This window comes from Pimephales promelas, chromosome 17, assembly GCF_988280905.1.
Source record: "Pimephales promelas chromosome 17, fPimPro1.hap1.1, whole genome shotgun sequence".
NCBI classification, from domain to species: domain Eukaryota; kingdom Metazoa; phylum Chordata; class Actinopteri; order Cypriniformes; family Leuciscidae; genus Pimephales; species Pimephales promelas.
Genome location: NC_142785.1, coordinates 13,531,091 through 13,552,377, shown reverse-complemented (window position 1 = coordinate 13,552,377; position 21,287 = coordinate 13,531,091). Strand labels below are relative to the sequence as shown.

The window sequence follows — 21,287 nt, the reverse complement described above, 5'->3', positions numbered from 1 at the left end:
TGGAATCACAATAAATGTCACGAGACCAGTGTGATATTTGTTTGTTGTTATGTTTTACATAATACATCAGCATTTTATTTTTATTTTTCATAGTCTTCTCCGGTAGAGGATATGCAGTGCCACTGCCTGCAGGGGTCAGAGGCTTACAAGGAGTCAGCGGAGCACCAGGACAAGGATACTCAAACCCTGCGGAGGCCACATAATGTGAGTATATATGCAGAGATAGAAAACAAGGTCAAGTCAGCTTTATCACTGCATTGTTGGTTATATTATGAACCTGATTAGGGATAGTACTGACTGACAGAGGCATAGGCCAAATGATATTAATCACTTCTATGGAAATAAGGATGCTCATATAACTGAAAGGAGTGAAGGAGTGAACTCCAAAACATGCCTATACATACAATTCACTGCAGATTCCATTTGAAATGAACACTAATGGCAGTAAAACACCAACAAATATTATTACACTCAACATGCACTTCAGTTTGCGCCTTTATCTCTCATTTGCTTTTGTTGACACAGTCAGTTAGGTTTATAGTAGTGTTTAGTATTGGTGGTATATTATTTTTAAAGGCGTCATGAACTGAGAAATCAATTTTTCCTTGAGCTTTTGGCATAAAAGGTCATCATACTATTATAATATCCTGTAAGTTTCAGAACTGAAAACATCCTTGTTATTCCAAAAAACAGCTTATATTGTAATCAAGCCCAGCAAACGACTTGTTTATGGAATGTGCCTATAATTAGGGCCCGAGCACTAACAGTGCGAGGACCCTATTGAAACTGTTAGGATTATTTTTTTTAGGGCCCGAGCACTAACAGTGCGAGTACCCTATTGAAACTGTTAGGATTATTATTTTATTTTATTAGGGCCCGAGCACTAACAGTGCGAGTTTTTTTTTTTTTTTTTTTCTTTTTTCTGCAAAGTAAGTGCCATTTTCGGGGCCGCAACATGCTCAAAAACTCACCAAATTTGGCACGCATGTCAGGACTGGTGAAAAATTTCGTATTTTGTGGGTTTCGCGGATGGGCGGGGCAAAATGGCTCGCTAGCGCCACCTAGAAAATTGGAAAAAATTAGCCCCTCGTCCACGTTCAACCTACATGCACGAAATTTGGTGGGGACGTGTATCATATCAAGACGCACAAAAAAGCCTCAAGAACCCATACCCTAAACTCGACAGGAAGTCCGCCATTTTGAATTTGGCGGCCATTTTTGGACGATTTACAGACTCCTCCTAGGGATTTAGTCGGATCGACTTCAAATTTCTGCTGTGCCTTCTAAAGGCATTGACGATGTAAAGTTGTGCTATCTGCGCGTTTTCGTCGATGGGCGTGTCCGTGGCGTCGAAGATTCGCCATGAAACAGGAAGTTGTAGTAACTTGGCTGTAAATGCCCAGATCTGCACAAAATTTTACACATTTGACAAGAGTCCCGCCCTGAACAAATCTACAATGCCGACATTCACCCACAGTCATAGCGCCACCTGCTGGTAAAAGGAAGTGTCCTTTAACGAAGCAGCCCCCGCCGCTTGTTTGACCGACATGTACGAAATTTTTGTGGTACTTCTACCATGACCAGACGCACAAAAAAGCCTCAAGAACCCATACCCTAAACTCGACAGGAAGTCCGCCATTTTGAATTCGGCGACCGATTTGGGACGATTTACACACTCCGTACTTTAACGAACTCCTCCTAGGGATTTAGTCGGATCAACTTAAAATTTCTGCTGTACCTTCTAAAGGCATTGACGATGTAAAGTTGTGCTATCTGCGCGTTTTCGTCGATGGGCGTGTCCGTGGCGTCGATGATTCGCAATGAAACAGGAAGTTGTAGTAACTTGGCTGTAAATGCCCAGATCTGCACGAAATTTTACACATTTGACAAGAGTCCCGCCCTGAACAAATCTACATGCCGACATTCACCCACATTCATAGCGCCACCTAGTGGCAAGAGGAAGCGACATTTAACGAAGCAGCCCCCGTCGCATGTTTGACCGACATGTACGAAATTTCTGTGGTACATCTACCATGTCCAGACGCACAGAAAAGTCTCTTGGAGCGATGCCCTAAACTCAACAGGAAGTCAGCCATTTCTAATTTTACCGCCATTTTTGGATGATTTACTCATTACGTACTTTAACTAACTCCTCCTAGGGCTTTAGTCGGATCGCCTTCAAATTTCTGCTGTGCCTTCTAAAGGCATTGACGATGAAAAGTTGTGCTATCTGCGCGTTTTCGTCGATGGGCGTGTCCGTGGCGTCGATGATTCGCCATGAAACAGGAAGTTGTAGTAACTTGGCTGTAAATGCCCAGATCTGCACGAAATTTAACACATTTGACAAGAGTCCCGCCCTGATCAAATCTACATGCCGACATTCACCCACAGTCATAGCGCCACCTGCTGGCAACAGGAAGTGGCCTTTAACGAAGCAGTGTGGCAAATGCACAGCCGCACTGGCTGAGCTGCAGAAAATGAAACGCGGCCGCCTCAGACCCCAACATGCTACAGGTGCGAGGGCCCGCCCATCGCTGCTTGCAGCTTTAATTAGGGCCCGAGCACTAACAGTGCGAGGACCCTATTGAAACTGTTAGGATTATTTTTTTTTTTCTTTTTTCTGCAAAGTAAGTGCCATTTTCGGGGCCGCAACATGCTCAAAAACTCACCAAATTTGGCACGCATGTCAGGACTGGTGAAAAATTTCGTATTTTGTGGGTTTCGCGGATGGGCGGGGCAAAATGGCTCGCTAGCGCCACCTAGAAAATTGGAAAAAATTAGCCCCTCGTCCACGTTCAACCTACATGCACGAAATTTGGTGGGGACGTGTATCATATCAAGACGCACAAAAAAGCCTCAAGAACCCATACCCTAAACTCGACAGGAGGTCCGCCATTTTGAATTTGGCGGCCATTTTTGGACGATTTACAGACTCCGTACTTTAACGAACTCCTCCTAGGGATTTAGTCGGATCGACTTAAAATTTCTGCTGTGCCTTCTAAAGGCATTGACGATGTAAAGTTGTGCTATCTGCGCGTTTTCGTCGATGGGCGTGTCCGTGGCGTCGAAGATTCGCCATGAAACAGGAAGTTGTAGTAACTTGGCTGTAAATGCCCAGATCTGCACGAAATTTTACACATTTGACAAGAGTCCCGCCCTGAACAAATCTACATGCCGACATTCACCCACAGTCATAGCGCCACCTGCTGGCAACAGGAAGTGTCCTTTAACGAAGCAGCCCCCGCCGCTTGTTTGACCGACATGTACGAAATTTCTGTGGTACTTCTACCATGACCAGACGCACAAAAAAGCCTCAAGAACCCATACCCTAAACTCGACAGGAAGTCCGCCATTTTGAATTTGGCGACCGATTTGGGACGATTTACACACTCCGTACTTTAACGAACTCCTCCTAGGGATTTAGTCGGATCAACTTAAAATTTCTGCTGTACCTTCTAAAGGCATTGACGATGTAAAGTTGTGCTATCTGCGCGTTTTCGTCGATGGGCGTGTCCGTGGCGTCGATGATTCGCAATGAAACAGGAAGTTGTAGTAACTTGGCTGGAAATGCCCAGATCCACACGAAATTTTACACATTTGACAAGAGTCCCGCCCTGAACAAATCTACATGCCGACATTCACCCACATTCATAGCGCCACCTAGTGGCAAGAGGAAGTGACTTTTAACGAAGCAGCCCCCGTCGCATGTTTGACCGACATGTACGAAATTTCTGTGGTACATCTACCATGTCCAGACGCACAGAAAAGTCTCTTGGAGCGATGCCCTAAACTCAACAGGAAGTTAGCCATTTCTAATTTTACCGCCATTTTTGGATGATTTACTCATTACGTACTTTAACTAACTCCTCCTAGGGCTTTAGTCGGATCGCCTTCAAATTTCTGCTGTGCCTTCTAAAGGCATTGACGATGAAAAGTTGTGCTATCTGCGCGTTTTCGTCGATGGGCGTGTCCGTGGCGTCGATGATTCGCCATGAAACAGGAAGTTGTAGTAACTTGGCTGTAAATGCCCAGATCTGCACGAAATTTAACACATTTGACAAGAGTCCCGCCCTGATCAAATCTACATGCCGACATTCACCCACAGTCATAGCGCCACCTGCTGGCAACAGGAAGTGGCCTTTAACGAAGCAGTGTGGCAAATGCACAGCCGCACTGGCTGAGCTGCAGAAAATGAAACGCGGCCGCCTCACACCCCGACGTGCTACAGGTGCGAGGGCCCGCCCATCGCTGCTTGCAGCTTTAATTTTATTTATTTATTTTTTTTTCTGCAAAGTAAGTGCCATTTTCGGGGCCACAACATGCTCAAAAACTCACCAAATTTGGCACGCATGTCAGGACTGGTGAAAAATTTCGTATTTTGTGGGTTTCGCAGATGGGCGGGGCAAAATGGCACGCTAGCGCCACCTAGAAAATTGGAAAAAATTAGCCCCTCGTCCACGTTCAACCTACATGCACGAAATTTGGTGGGGACGTGTATCATATCAAGACGCACAAAAAAGCCTCAAGAACCCATACCCTAAACTCGACAGGAGGTCTGCCATTTTGAATTTGGCGGCCATTTTTGGACGATTTACAGACTCCGTACTTTAACGAACTCCTCCTAGGGATTTAGTCGGATTGACTTAAAATTTCTGCTGTGCCTTCTAAAGGCATTGACGATGTAAAGTTGTGCTATCTGCGCGTTTTCGTCGATGGGCGTGTCCGTGGCGTCGAAGATTCGCCATGAAACAGGAAGTTGTACTAACTTGGCTGTAAATGCCCAGATCTGCACGAAATTTTACACATTTGACAAGAGTCACGCCCTGAACAAATCTACATGCCGACATTCACCCACAGTCATAGCGCCACCTGCTGGCAACAGGAAGTGACCTTTAACGAAGCAGCCCCCGCCGCTTGTTTGACCGACATGTACGAAATTTCTGTGGTACATCTACCATGACCAGACGCACAAAAAAGCCTCAAGAACCCATACCCTAAACTCGACAGGAAGTCCGCCATTTTGAATTTGGCGACCGATTTGGGACGATTTACACACTCCGTACTTTAACGAACTCCTCCTAGGGATTTAGTCGGATCAACTTCAAATTTCTGCTGTACCTTCTAAAGGCATTGCCGATGTAAAGTTGTGCTATCTGCGCGTTTTCGTCGATGGGCGTGTCCGTGGCGTCGATGATTCGCCATGAAACAGGAAGTTGTAGTAACTTGGCTGTAAATGCCCAGATCTACACGAAATTTTACACATTTGACAAGAGTCCCGCCCTGAACAAATCTACATGCCGACATTCACCCACATTCATAGCGCCACCTAGTGGCAAGAGGAAGTGACATTTAACGAAGCAGCCCCCGTCGCATGTTTGACCGACATGTACGAAATTTCTGTGGTACATCTACCATGTCCAGACGCACAGAAAAGTCTCTTGGAGCGATGCCCTAAACTCAACAGGAAGTCAGCCATTTCTAATTTTACCGCCATTTTTGGATGATTTACTCATTACGTACTTTAACTAACTCCTCCTAGGGCTTTAGTCGGATCGACATCACATTTCTGCTGTACCTTCTAAAGGCATTGACGATGAAAAGTTGTGCTATCTGCGCGTTTTCGTCGATGGGCGTGTCCGTGGCGTCGATGATTCGCCATGAAACAGGAAGTTGTAGTAACTTGGCTGTAAATGCCCAGATCTGCACGAAATTTAACACATTTGACAAGAGTCCCGCCCTGATCAAATCTACATGCCGACATTCACCCACAGTCATAGCGCCACCTGCTGGCAACAGGAAGTGACCTTTAAACGAAGCAGTCCCCGCCGCTTGTTTGACCGACATGTACGAAATTTCTGTGGTACATCTACCATGACCAGACGTACAAAAAAGCCTCAAGAATCCATACCGTAAACTCGACAGGAAGTCCGCCATTTTTAATTTGGAGCCCATTTTGGGACGATTTACACACTCCGTACTTTAACGAACTCCTCCTAGGGATTTAGTCGGATCGACTTCAAATGTCTGCTGTGCCTTCTAAAGGCATTGATGATGTAAAGTTGTGCTCTCTGCGCGTTTTCGTCGATGGGCGTGTCCGTGGCGTCGATGATTCGCCATGAAACAGGAAGTTGTAGTAACTTGGCTGTAAATGCCCAGATCTACACGAAATTTTACACATTTGACAAGAGTCCCGCCCTGAACAAATCTACATGCCGACATTCACCCACATTCATAGCGCCACCTAGTGGCAAGAGGAAGTGACATTTAACGATGCAGCCCCCGTCGCATGTTTGACCGACATGTACGAAATTTCTGTGGTACATCTACCATGTCCAGACGCACAGAAAAGTCTCTTGGAGCGATGCCCTAAACTCAACAGGAAGTCAGCCATTTCTAATTTTACCGCCATTTTTGGATGATTTACTCATTACGTACTTTAACTAACTCCTCCTAGGGCTTTAGTCGGATCGACATCACATTTCTGCTGTACCTTCTAAAGGCATTGACGATGAAAAGTTGTGCTATCTGCGCGTTTTCGTCGATGGGCGTGTCCGTGGCGTCGATGATTCGCCATGAAACAGGAAGTTGTAGTAACTTGGCTGTAAATGCCCAGATCTGCACGAAATTTAACACATTTGACAAGAGTCCCGCCCTGATCAAATCTACATGCCGACATTCACCCACAGTCATAGCGCCACCTGCTGGCAACAGGAAGTGACCTTTAAACGAAGCAGTCCCCGCCGCTTGTTTGACCGACATGTACGAAATTTCTGTGGTACATCTACCATGACCAGACGTACAAAAAAGCCTCAAAAATCCATACCGTAAACTCGACAGGAAGTCCGCCATTTTTAATTTGGAGCCCATTTTGGGACGATTTACACACTCCGTACTTTAACGAACTCCTCCTAGGGATTTAGTCGGATCGACTTCAAATGTCTGCTGTGCCTTCTAAAGGCATTGATGATGTAAAGTTGTGCTCTCTGCGCGTTTTCATCAATGGGCGTGTCCGTGGCGTCGATGATTCGCCATGAAACAGGAAGTTGTAGTAACTTGGCTGTAAATGCCCAGATCTGAATGAAATTTGACACATTTGACAAGAGTCCCGCCCTAAACAAATCTACATGATCACATTCACCCTAAGTCATAGCGCCACCTGCTGGCAACAGAAAGTGACCTTTAACGAAGCAGCGAACCAAATTCACAGCCGCACCGGCTGAGCCGCAGAATATGCAACGCGGCCGCCTCACACCCCAACGCGCTACAGGTGCGAGGGCCCGCCCATCGCTGCTTGCAGCTTTAATTTTTTTTTTTTTTTTTTTCTTTTTTCTGCAAAGTAAGTGCCATTTTCGGGGCCGCAACATGCTCAAAAACTCACCAAATTTGGCACGCATGTCAGGACTGGTGAAAAATTTCGTATTTTGTGGGTTTCGCGGATGGGCGGGGCAAAATGGCACGCTAGCGCCACCTAGAAAATTGGAAAAAATTAGCCCCTCGTCCACGTTCAACCTTCATGCACGAAATTTGGTGGGGACGTGTATCATATCAAGACGCACAAAAAAGCCTCAAGAACCCATACCCTAAACTCGACAGGATGTCCGCCATTTTGAATTTGGCGGCCATTTTTGGACGATTTACAGACTCCGTACTTTAACGAACTCCTCCTAGGGATTTAGTCGGATGGACTTAAAATTTCTGCTGTGCCTTCTAAAGGCATTGACGATGTAAAGTTGTGCTATCTGCGCGTTTTCGTCGATGGGCGTGTCCGTGGCGTCGAAGATTCGCCATGAAACAGGAAGTTGTAATAACTTGGCTGTAAATGCCCAGACCTGCACGAAATTTTACACATTTGACTAGTCCCGCCCTGAAAAAATCTACATGCCGACATTCACCCTAAGTCATAGCGCCACCTGCTGGCAACAGGAAGTGACCTTTAACGTAGCAGCCCCCGCCATATGTTTGACCGACATGTACGAAATTTCTGTGGTACATCTACCATGACCAGACGTACAAAAAAGCCTCAAGAACCCATACCCTAAACTCGACAGGAAGTCCGCCATTTTGAATTTGGCGACCGATTTGGGACGATTTACACACTCCGTACTTTAACGAACTCCTCCTAGGGAGTTAGTCGGATCAACTTCAAATTTCTGCTGTACCTTCTAAAGGCATTGACGATGTAAAGTTGTGCTATCTGCGTGTTTTCGTCGATGGGCGTGTCCGTGGCGTCAATGATTCGCCATGAAACAGGAAGTTGTTGTAACTTGGCTGTAAATGCCCAGATCTGCACGAAATTTTACACATTTGACAAGAGTCCCACCCTGAACAAATCTACAAGCCGACATTCACCCACAGTCATAGCGCCACCTAGTGGCAACAGGAAGTGACCTTAAACGAAGAAGCCCCCGCCGCTTGTTTGACCGACATGTACGAAACTTCTGTGGTACATCTACTATGACCAGACGCACAAAACAGCCTCTTGGAGCGATGCCCTAAACTTGACAGGAAGTCCACCATTTTGAATTTGGAGGCCATTTTTGGACGATTTACACACTCCGTACTTTAACGAACTCCTCCTAGGGATTTAGTCGGACCGACTTCACATTTCTGCTGTGCCTTCTAAAGGCATTGACGATGTAAAGTTGTGCTATCTGCGGGTTTTCGTCGATGGGCGTGTCCGTGGCGTCGATGATTCACCTTGAAACAGGAAGTTGTAGTAACTTGGCTGTAAAAGCCCAGATATGCATGAAATTTTACACCTTTGACAAGAGTCCCGCCCTGAACAAATCTACATGCCAACATTAACCCACAGTCATAGTGCCACCTACTGGCAACAGGAAGTGGCCTTTAACAAAGCAGCCCCCGCCGCATGTTTGACCGACATGTAAGAAATTTCTGTGGTACATCTACCATGGACAGACGCACAGAAAAGTCTCTTGGAGCGATGCCTTAAACTCAACAGGAAGTCGGCCATTTCTAATTTTACTGCCATTTTTGGATGATTTACTCATTACGTACTTTAACTAACTCCTCCTAGGGCTTTAGTCGGATCGACTTCACATTTCTGCTGTGCCTTCTAAAGGCATTGACGATGTAAAGTTGTGCTATCTGCGGGTTTTCGTCGATGGGCGTGTCCGTGGCGTCGATGATTCGCCTTGAAACAGGAAGTTGTAGTAACTTGACTGTAAAAGCCCAGATATGCATGAAATTTTACACCTTTGACAAGAGTCCCACCCTGAACAAATCTACATTCCGACATTCACCCACAGTCATAGTGCCACCTGCTGGCAACAGGAAGTGACCTTTAACGAAGCAGCGTAGTAAATACACAGCCGCACTGGCTAAGCTGCAGAAAATGCAACGCGGCCGCCTCAGACCCCGACGTGCTACAGGTGCGAGGGCCCGCCCATCGCTGCTTGCAGCTTTAATTGGAAAAAGGATCCTAATGCTAGGAATGTGGTTATTTATTTTCAACAATGTGAATGTCTCAGTTGAGCATTATTTATTTGGATTCGATACATTTTTCAGTGGATCATTTGGTAAATCAGTCGCAATTTCGGTGCAGGCTTTGCAAACAGACTTTTATGATATGGACTCGACAGTAATGCCACAACATGTAAGTAACTATATTCATTCTAATGCCTGATCTGTGACCAGTGATTTTTGATGTGTAATGATTTATGTACAGTCAGATATGTCAGTAATGTCTATGTCTGTAAATCAAACCAGTGACTAAACGGTTAACTTCACATATTTCTCTTGGTAGAATGAAAATAATCCGTTATTTAAACTGCAATTAAATTAGATATAGAAAGCTATTAAAGAACACTCTTTTTTTTTTTACAATCACTGGAGCTTTCAATCAAATTGCGAGTTTATCAGTGACTGAGTTCTGTACTCTCGCCAAAACTCCTGTTATAGCAAAGTCTCTTTTATCAATAGTCTGATTATAATCAACGAATCTCTTATTAGGGCCCGAGCACTAACAGTGCGAGGACCCTATTGAAACTGTTAGGATTATTTTTTTTTTTCTTTTTTCTGCAAAGTAAGTGCCATTTTCGGGGCCGCAACATGCTCAAAAACTCACCAAATTTGGCACGCATGTCAGGACTGGTGAAAAATTTCGTATTTTGTGGGTTTCGCGGATGGGCGGGGCAAAATGGCACGATAGCGCCACCTAGAAAATTGGAAAAAATTAGCCCCTCGTCCACGTTCAACCTACATGCACGAAATTTGGTGGGGACGTGTATCATATCAAGACGCACAAAAAAGCCTCAAGAACCCATACCCTAAACTCGACAGGATGTCCGCCATTTTGAATTTGGCGGCCATTTTTGGACGATTTACAGACTCCGTACTTTAACGAACTCCTCCTAGGGATTTAGTCGGATCGACTTAAAATTTCTGCTGTGCCTTCTAAAGGCATTGACGATGTAAAGTTGTGCTATCTGCGCGTTTTCGTCGATGGGCGTGTCCGTGGCGTCGAAGATTCGCCATGAAACAGGAAGTTGTAATAACTTGGCTGTAAATGCCCAGACCTGCACGAAATTTTACACATTTGACTAGAGTCCCGCCCTGAACAAATCTACATGCCGACATTCACCCACAGTCATAGCGCCACCTGCTGGCAACAGGAAGTGACCTTTAACGTAGCAGCCCCCGCCATATGTTTGACCGACATGTACGAAATTTCTGTGGTACATCTACCATGACCAGACGTACAAAAAAGCCTCAAGAACCCATACCCTAAACTCGACAGGAAGTCCGCCATTTTGAATTTGGCGACCGATTTGGGACGATTTACACACTCCGTACTTTAACGAACTCCTCCTAGGGAATTAGTCGGATCAACTTCAAATTTCTGCTGTGCCTTCTAAAGGCATTGACGATGTAAAGTTGTGCTATCTGCGTGTTTTCGTCGATGGGCGTGTCCGTGGCGTCAATGATTCGCCATGAAACAGGAAGTTGTTGTAACTTGGCTGTAAATGCCCAGATCTGCACGAAATTTTACACATTTGACAAGAGTCCCACCCAGAACAACTCTACATGCCGACATTCACCCACAGTCATAGCGCCACCTGCTGGCAACAGGAAGTGACCTTAAACGAAGCAGCCCCCGCCGCTTGTTTGACCGACATGTACGAAACTTCTGTGGTACATCTACTATGACCAGACGCACAAAACAGCCTCTTGGAGCGATGCCCTAAACTTGACAGGAAGTCCACCATTTTGAATTTGGAGGCCATTTTTGGACGATTTACACACTCCGTACTTTAACGAACTCCTCCTAGGGATTTAGTCGGACCGACTTCACATTTCTGCTTTGCCTTCTAAAGGCATTGACGATGTAAAGTTGTGCTATCTGCGCATTTTCGTCGATGGGCGTGTCCGAAGCGTTGATGATTCGCCATGAAACAGGAAGTTGTAGTAACTTGGCTGTAAATGCCCAGATCTGCACGAAATTTTACATATTTGACAAGAGTCCCACCCTGAACAAATCTACATGCCGACATTCACCCACAGTCATAGCGCCACCTGCTGGCAACAGGAAGTGGCCTTTAACAAAGCAGCCCCCGCCGCATGTTTGACCGACATGTAAGAAATTTCTGTGGTACATCTACCATGACCAGACGCACAGAAAAGTCTCCTGGAGCGATGCCTTAAACTCAACAGGAAGTCGGCCATTTCGAATTTTACCGCCATTTTTTGATGATTTACTCATTACGTACTTTAACTAACTCCTCCTAGGGCTTTAGTCGGATCGACTTCACATTTCTGCTGTGCTTTCTAAAGGCATTGACGATGTAAAGTTGTGCTATCTGCGGGTTTCCGTCGATGGGCGTGTCCGTGGCGTCGATGATTCGCCTTGAAACAGGAAGTTGTAGTAACTTGACTGTAAAAGCCCAGATATGCATGAAATTTTACACCTTTGACAAGAGTCCCGCCCTGAACAAATCTACATTCCGACATTCACCCACAGTCATAGTGCCACCTGCTGGCAACAGGAAGTGACCTTTAACGAAGCAGCTTAGTAAATACACAGCCGCACTGGCTGAGCTGCAGAAAATGCAACGCGGCCGCCTCAGACCCCGACGTGCTACAGGTGCGAGGGCCCGCCCATCGCTGCTTGCAGCTTTAATTTTTAGGGCCCGAGCACTAACAGTGCGAGGACCCTATTGAAACTGTTAGGATTATTTTTTTTTTTCTTTTTTCTGCAAAGTAAGTGCCATTTTCGGGGCCGCAACATGCTCAAAAACTCACCAAATTTGGCACGCATGTCAGGACTGGTGAAAAATTTCGTATTTTGTGGGTTTCGCGGATGGGCGGGGCAAAATAGCACGATAGCGCCACCTAGAAAATTGGAAAAAATTAGCCCCTCGTCCACGTTCAACCTACATGCACGAAATTTGGTGGGGATGTGTATCATAGCAAGACGCACAAAAAAGCCTCAAGAACCCATACCCTAAACTCGACAGGATGTCCGCCATTTTGAATTTGGCGGCCATTTTTGGACGATTTACAGACTCCGTACTTTAACGAACTCCTCCTAGGGATTTAGTCGGATGGACTTAAAATTTCTGCTGTGCCTTCTAAAGGCATTGACGATGTAAAGTTGTGCTATCTGCGCGTTTTCGTCGATGGGCGTGTCCGTGGCGTCGAAGATTCGCCATGAAACAGGAAGTTGTAATAACTTGGCTGTAAATGCCCAGACCTGCACGAAATTTTACACATTTGACTAGAGTCCCGCCCTGAACAAATCTACATGCCGACATTCACCCACAGTCATAGCGCCACCTGCTGGCAACAGGAAGTGACCTTTAACGTAGCAGCCCCCGCCATATGTTTGACCGACATGTACGAAATTTCTGTGGTACATCTACCATGACCAGACGTACAAAAAAGCCTCAAGAACCCATACCCTAAACTCGACAGTAAGTCCGCCATTTTGAATTTGGCGACCGATTTGGGACGATTTACACACTCCGTACTTTAACAAACTCCTCCTAGGGAATTAGTTGGATCAACTTCAAATTTCTGCTGTACCTTCTAAAGGCATTGACGATGTAAAGTTGTGCTATCTGCGTGTTTTCGTCGATGGGCGTGTCCGTGGCGTCAATGATTCGCCATGAAACAGGAAGTTGTTGTAACTTGGCTGTAAATGCCCAGATCTGCACGAAATTTTACACATTTGACAAGAGTCCCACCCTGAACAAATCTACATGCCGACATTCACCCACAGTCATAGCGCCACCTAGTGGCAACAGGAAGTGACCTTAAACGAAGCAGCCCCCGCCGCTTGTTTGACCGACATGTACGAAACTTCTGTGGTACATCTACTATGACCAGACGCACAAAACAGCCTCTTGGAGCGATGCCCTAAACTTGACAGGAAGTCCACCATTTTGAATTTGGAGGCCATTTTTGGACGATTTACACACTCCGTACTTTAACGAACTCCTCCTAGGGATTTAGTCGGACCGACTTCACATTTCTGCTGTGCCTTCTAAAGGCATTGACGATGTAAAGTTGTGCTATCTGCGCATTTTCGTCGATGGGCGTGTCCGAAGCGTTGATGATTCGCCATGAAACAGGAAGTTGTAGTAACTTGGCTGTAAATGCCCAGATCTGCACGAAATTTTACATATTTGACAAGAGTCCCACCCTGAACAAATCTACATGCCGACATTCACCCACAGTCATAGCGCCACCTGCTGGCAACAGGAAGTGGCCTTTAACAAAGCAGCCCCCGCCGCATGTTTGACCGACATGTAAGAAATTTCTGTGGTACATCTACCATGTCCAGACGCACAGAAAAGTCTCCTGGAGCGATGCCTTAAACTCAACAGGAAGTCGGCCATTTCTAATTTTCCGACATTCACCCACAGTCATAGCGCCACCTGCTGGCAACAGGAAGTGACCTTTAACGAAGCAGCGTAGTAAATACACAGCCGCACTGGCTGAGCTGCAGAAAATGCAACGCGGCCGCCTCAGACCCCGACGTGCTACAGGTGCGAGTGTCCGAAGCGTTGATGATTCGCCATGAAACAGGAAGTTGTAGTAACTTGGCTGTAAATGCCCAGATCTGCACGAAATTTTACATATTTGACAAGAGTCCCACCCTGAACAAATCTACATGCCGACATTCACCCACAGTCATAGCGCCACCTGCTGGCAACAGGAAGTGGCCTTTAACAAAGCAGCCCCCGCCGCATGTTTGACCGATATGTAAGAAATTTCTGTGGTACATCTAGCATGACCAGACGTACAAAAAAGCCTCAAGAACCCATACCCTAAACTCGACAGGAAGTCCGCCATTTTGAATTTGGCGACCGATTTGGGACGATTTACACACTCCGTACTTTAACGAACTCCTCCTAGGGAATTAGTCGGATCAAATTCACATTTCTGCTGTACCTTCTAAAGGCATTGACGATGTAAAGTTGTGCTATCTGCGTGTTTTCGTCGATGGGCGTGTCCGTGGCGTCGATGATTCGCCATGAAACAGGAAGTTGTAGTAACTTGGCTGTAAATGCCCAGATCTGCACGAAATTTTACACATTTGACAAGAGTCCCGCCCTGAACAAATCTACATGCTGTCATTCACCCACAGTAATAGCGCCACCTGCTGGCAACAGGAAGTGACCTTTAACGAAGCAGCCCCCTGTCGCATGTTTGACCGACATGTACGAAATTTCTGTGGCACATCTACCATGTCCAGACGCACTGAAAAGTCTCTTGGAGCGATGCCCTAAACTCAACAGGAAGTCGGCCATTTCGAATTTTACCGCCATTTTTGGATGATTTACTCATTACGTACTTTAACGAACTCCTCCTAGGGCTTTCGTCGGATTGACTTCACATTTCTGCTGTGCCTTCCAAAGGCATTGACGATGTAAAGTTGTGCTATCTGCGCGTTTTCGTCAATGGGTGTGTGTGTGGCGTCGATGATTCGCCATGAAACAGGAAGTTGTAGTAACTTGGCTGTAAATGCCTAGATCTGCACAAAATTTTACACATTTGACAAGAGTCCAGCCCTGAAAAAATCTACATTCAGAAATTCACCCACAGTCATAGCGCCACCTGCTGGCAACAGGAAGTGGCCTTTAACGAAGCAGCCCCCGTCGCATGTTTGACCGACCTGTATGAAATTTCAGTGGTACATCTACCATGTCCAGCCGCACAGAAAAGTCTCTTGGAGCGATGCCCTAAACTCAACAGGAAGTCGGCCATTTCTAATTTCACCGCCATTTTTGGATGATTTACTCATTACGTACTTTAACTAACTCCTCCTAGGGAGTTAGTCGGATCGACTTCAAATTTCTGCTGTGCCTTCTAAAGGCATTGACGATGAAAAGTTGTGCTATCTGCGTGTTTTCCTCAATGGGCGTGTCCGTGGCATCGATGATTCGCCATGAAACAGGAAGTTGTAGTAACTTGGCTGTAAATGCCCAGATCTGCACCAAATTGTACACATTTGACAAGAGTCCCGCCCTGAACAAATCTACATGCCGACATTCACCCAGTCATAGCGCCACCTGCTGGCAACAGGAAGTGACCTTTAATGAAGCAGCGTAGCAAATTTACAGCCGCACCGGCTGAGCTGCAAAATATGCGACGCGGCCGCCTCACACCCCGACGCGCTACAGGTGCGAGGGCCCGCCCATCGCTGCTTGCAGCTTTAATTTTTTTTCTTTTTTCTGCAAAGTAAGTGCCATTTTCGGGGCCGCAACATGCTCAAAAACTCACCAAATTTGGCACGCATGTCAGGACTGGTGAAAAATTTCGTATTTTGTGGGTTTCACAGATGGGCGGGGCAAAATGGCACGCTAGCGCCACCTAGAAAATTGGAAAAAATTAGCCCCTCGTCCACGTTCAACCTACATGCACGACATTTGGTGGGGACGTGTATCATGTCAAGACGCACAAAAAAGCCTCAAGAACCCATACCCTAAACTCGACAGGAGGTCCGCCATTTTGAATTTTGCGGCCATTTTTGGACGATTTACAGACTCCGTACTTTAACGAACTCCTCCTAGGGATTTAGTCAGATCGACTTAAAATTTCTGCTGTGCCTTCTAAAGGCATTGACGATGTAAAGTTGTGCTATCTGCGCGTTTTCGTCGATGGGCGTGTCCGTGGCGTCGAAGATTCGCCATGAAAAAGGAAGTTGTAGTAACTTGGCTGTAAATGCCCAGATCTGCACGAAATTTTACACATTTGACAAGAGTCCCGCCCTGAACAAATCTACATGCCGACATTCACCCACAGTCATAGCGCCACCTGCTGGCAACAGGAAGTGACCTTTAACGAAGCAGCCCCCGCCGCTTGTTTGACCGACATGTACGAAATTTCTGTGGTACATCTACCATGACCAGACGCACAAAAAAGCCTCAAGAACCCATACCCTAAACTCGACAGGAAGTCCGCCATTTTGAATTCGGCGACCGATTTGGGACGATTTACACACTCCGTACTTTAACGAACTCCTCCTAGGGATTTAGTCGGATCAACTTCAAATTTCTGTTGTACCTTCTAAAGGCATTGACGATGTAAAGTTGTGCTATCTGCGCGTTTTCGTCGATGGGCGTGTCCGTGGCGTCGAAGATTCGCCATGAAACAGGAAGTTGTAGTAACTTGGCTGTAAATGCCCAGATCTGCACGAAATTTTACACATTTGACAAGAGTCCCGCCCTGATCAAATCTACATGCCGACATTCACCCACATTCATAGCGCCACCTAGTGGCAAGAAGAAGTGACATTTAACGAAGCAGCCCCCGTCGCATGTTTGACCGACATGTACGAAATTTCTGTGGTACATCTACCATGTCCAGACGCACAGAAAAGTCTCTTGGAGCGATGCCCTAAACTCAACAGGAAGTCAGCCATTTCTAATTTTACCGCCATTTTTGGATGATTTACTCACTCCGTACTTTAACGAACTCCTCCTAGGGCTTTAGTCGGATCGACATCACATTTCTGATGTGCCTTCTAAAGGCATTGACGATGTAAAGTTGTGCTATCTGTGCGTTTTCGTCGATGGGCGTGTCCGTGGCGTCGAAGATTCGCCATGAAACAGGAAGTTGTAGTAACTTGGCTGTAAATGCCCAGATCTGCACGAAATTTAACACATTTGACAAGAGTCCCGCGTTGAACAAATCTACATGCCGACATTCACCCACAGTCATAGTGCCACCTGCTGGCAACAGGAAGTGACCTTTAACGAAGCAGCGTAGCAAATGCACAGCCGCACTGGCTGAGCTGCAGAATATGCAACGCAGCCGCCTCACACCCCGACGCGCTACAGGTGTGAGGGCCCGCCCATCGCTGCTTGCAGCTTTAATTTTTTTTTATTTTTTTATTTTTTTATTTTTTTTTCTGCAAAGTAAGTGCCATTTTCGGGGCCGCAACATGCTCAAAAACTCACCAAATTTGGCACGCATGTCAGGACTGGTGAAAAATTTCGTATTTTGTGGGTTTCGCGGATGGGCGGGGCAAAATGGCACGATAGCGCCACCTAGAAAATTGGAAAAAATTAGCCCCTCGTCCACGTTCAACCTACATGCACGAAATTTGGTGGGGACGTGTATCATATCAAGACGCACAAAAAAGCCTCAAGAACCCATACCCTAAACTCGACAGGATGTCCGCCATTTTGAATTTGGCGGCCATTTTTGGACGATTTACAGACTCCGTACTTTAACGAACTCCTCCTAGGGATTTAGTCGGATGGACTTAAAATTTCTGCTGTGCCTTCTAAAGGCATTGACGATGTAAAGTTGTGCTATCTGCGCGTTTTCGTTGATGGGCGTGTCCGTGGCGTCGAAGATTCGCCATGAAACAGGAAGTTGTAATAACTTGGCTGTAAATGCCCAGACCTGCACGAAATTTTACACATTTGACTAGAGTCCCGCCCTGAAAAAATCTACATGCCGACATTCACCCTAAGTCATAGCGCCACCTGCTGGCAACAGGAAGTGACCTTTAACGTAGCAGCCCCCGCCATATGTTTGACCGACATGTACGAAATTTCTGTGGTACATCTACCATGACCAGACGTACAAAAAAGCCTCAAGAACCCATACCCTAAACTCGACAGGAAGTCCGCCATTTTGAATTTGGCGTCCGATTTGGGACGATTTACACACTCCGTACTTTAACGAACTCCTCCTAGGGAATTAGTCGGATCAACTTCACATTTCTGCTGTACCTTCTAAAGGCATTGACGATGTAAAGTTGTGCTATCTGCGTGTTTTCGTCGATGGGCGTGTCCGTGGCGTCAATGATTCGCCATGAAACAGGAAGTTGTTGTAACTTGGCTGTAAATGCCCAGATCTGCACGAAATTTTTTTTACACATTTGACTAGAGTCCCGCCCTGAAAAAATCTACATGCCGACATTCACCCTAAGTCATAGCGCCACCTGCTGGCAACAGGAAGTGACCTTTAACGTAGCAGCCCCCGCCATATGTTTGACCGACATGTACGAAATTTCTGTGGTACATCTACCATGACCAGACGTACAAAAAAGCCTCAAGAACCCATACCCTAAACTCGACAGGAAGTCCGCCATTTTGAATTTGGCGTCCGATTTGGGACGATTTACACACTCCGTACTTTAACGAACTCCTCCTAGGGAATTAGTCGGATCAACTTCAAATTTCTGCTGTACCTTTTAAAGGCATTGACGATGTAAAGTTGTGCTATCTGCGTGTTTTCGTCGATGGGCGTGTCCGTGGCGTCAATGATTCGCCATGAAACAGGAAGTTGTTGTAACTTGGCTGTAAATGCCCAGATCTGCACGAAATTTTACACATTTGACAAGAGTCCCACCCTGAACAAATCTACATGCCGACATTCACCCACAGTCATAGCGCCACCTAGTGGCAACAGGAAGTGACCTTAAACGAAGAAGCCCCCGCCGCTTGTTTGACCGACATGTACGAAACTTCTGTGGTACATCTACTATGACCAGACGCACAAAACAGCCTCTTGGAGCGATGCCCTAAACTTGACAGGAAGTCCACCATTTTGAATTTGGAGGCCATTTTTGGACGATTTACACACTCCGTACTTTAACGAACTCCTCCTAGGGATTTAGTCGGACCGACTTCACATTTCTGCTGTGCCTTCTAAAGGCATTGACGATGTAAAGTTGTTCTATCTGCGCATTTTCGTCGATGGGCGTGTCCGAAGCGTTGATGATTCGCCATGAAACAGGAAGTTGTAGTAACTTGGCTGTAAATGCCCAGATCTGCACAAAATTTTACATATTTGACAAGAGTCCCACCCTGAACAAATCTACATGCCGACATTCACCCACAGTCATAGCGCCACCTGCTGGCAACAGGAAGTGGCCTTTAACAAAGCAGCCCCCGCCGCATGTTTGACCGACATGTAAGAAATTTCTGTGGTACATCTACCATGGATAGACGCACAGAAAAGTCTCCTGGAGCGATGCCTTAAACTCAACAGGAAGTCGGCCATTTCTAATTTTACCGCCATTTTTTGATGATTTACTCATTACGTACTTTAACTAACTCCTCCTAGGGCTTTAGTCGGATCGACTTCACATTTCTGCTGTGCCTTCTAAAGGCATTGACGATGTAAAGTTGTGCTATCTGCGGGTTTTCGTCGATGGGCGTGTCCGTGGCGTCGATGATTCGCCTTGAAACAGGAAGTTGTAGTAACTTGGCTGTAAAAGCCCAGATATGCATGAAATTTTACACCTTTGACAAGAGTCCCGCCCTGAACAAATCTACATGCCGACATTAACCCACAGTCATAGTGCCACCTACTGGCAACAGGAAGTGGCCTTTAACAAAGCAGCCCCCGCCGCATGTTTGACCGACATGTAAGAAATTTCTGTGGTACATCTACCATGGACAGACGCACAGAAAAGTCTCTTGGAGCGATGCCTTAAACTCAACAGGAAGTCGGCCATTTCTAATTTTACTGCCATTTTTGGATGATTTACTCATTACGTACTTTAACTAACTCCTCCTAGGGCTTTAGTCGGATCGACTTCACATTTCTGCTGTGCCTTCTAAAGGCATTGACGATGTAAAGTTGTGCTATCTGCGGGTTTTCGTCGATGGGCGTGTCCGTGGCGTCGATGATTCGCCTTGAAACAGGAAGTTGTAGTAACTTGACTGTAAAAGCCCAGATATGCATGAAATTTTACACCTTTGACAAGAGTCCCACCCTGAACAAATCTACATTCCGACATTCACCCACAGTCATAGTGCCACCTGCTGGCAACAGGAAGTGACCTTTAACGAAGCAGCGTAGTAAATACACAGCCGCACTGGCTGAGCTGCAGAAAATGCAACGCGGCCGCCTCAGACCCCGACGTGCTACAGGTGCGAGGGCCCGCCCATCGCTGCTTGCAGCTTTAATTTACATTTTGTTTTGAAAACATTCGTTAGTGTGCAGGAATCTAACTGCTAAGACGAGATCATAGTTCATGCGCTCAACATGTCTGTAATCATGAATGATGACAGCTTTAATTTTTGGGTGAAAAAAGGCTGTTTGATTTCTACTTCAATAATGGCAACAATCTGCAAAATTAATGTTGTTTTTTCCGCACACTGCTGATGATTTTATATTTAAGTTTTTAGGGCGGATTTATTTATTTATATTAGCTACTCACAAGTGACCAATCATGAGTTGGTGTGTTCACCAGCACTGTTCTCCTATTCTCAGTAGAGTTAGTTGACCATGCTGAGAAATCCATGAACAGTTTGAATAGAACAGTTTGTAATTGCACTGAACCCGAATAAAAACTTTGTCTGTAGTCCTGGTAGCAGAATTGTGTGAATGATGTGACATTTCTTTCAGGCTCTGGAAGAAATCATTCTAGTTCAGTGGATCTCTTACCCAAAGGGTAATGGACAACAGGGAAAAACAATGCAGTTAATATTCAGAAAAGACCCCTCGAGGGGTGAGATCAAACAGAGGAAAATGATCTAATTGAATTTGCCCGTGTTTTGTCGACACTTTTCATGAATGGCATACAAAATAGGGCCTAAAAGGTTTTTTTTTTTTTTTCCTCAATAGTTAGTAAAGGTTCTTAACCTCTAAATTATAGCTAAATTAATAGATTTTTGGGTAACACTTTATAATAACTGCACGCTAATAATCATTTGTTAAGCATGAGTAAACAGTTAATTCATCATTTATAAAGCATTAATAAACATTAATAAGCCGTTTATAAATGCAGCTATAAATATTTTTTCTTGATTTATAAGCATATCTATAATGCGTTTAATAATTGTATTTTCATACTT

At 45.6% G+C, this 21,287-nt stretch overlaps 1 protein-coding gene across 3 annotated transcripts in view; it reads left to right on the top strand.

Annotated features, from left to right (window-relative positions):
* Positions 1-21,287, top strand: part of ccser2b (coiled-coil serine rich protein 2b) — a 113,728-nt gene that overhangs the window by 68,494 nt on the left and 23,947 nt on the right. For all 3 annotated transcript variants that reach the window (XM_089121934.1, XM_039691298.2, XM_089121935.1), the window contains exon 9: positions 94-204. In XM_089121934.1, coding sequence (XP_088978060.1) covers positions 94-204 — 111 coding nt within the window. The remainder of the gene's footprint in view (positions 1-93; positions 205-21,287) is intronic.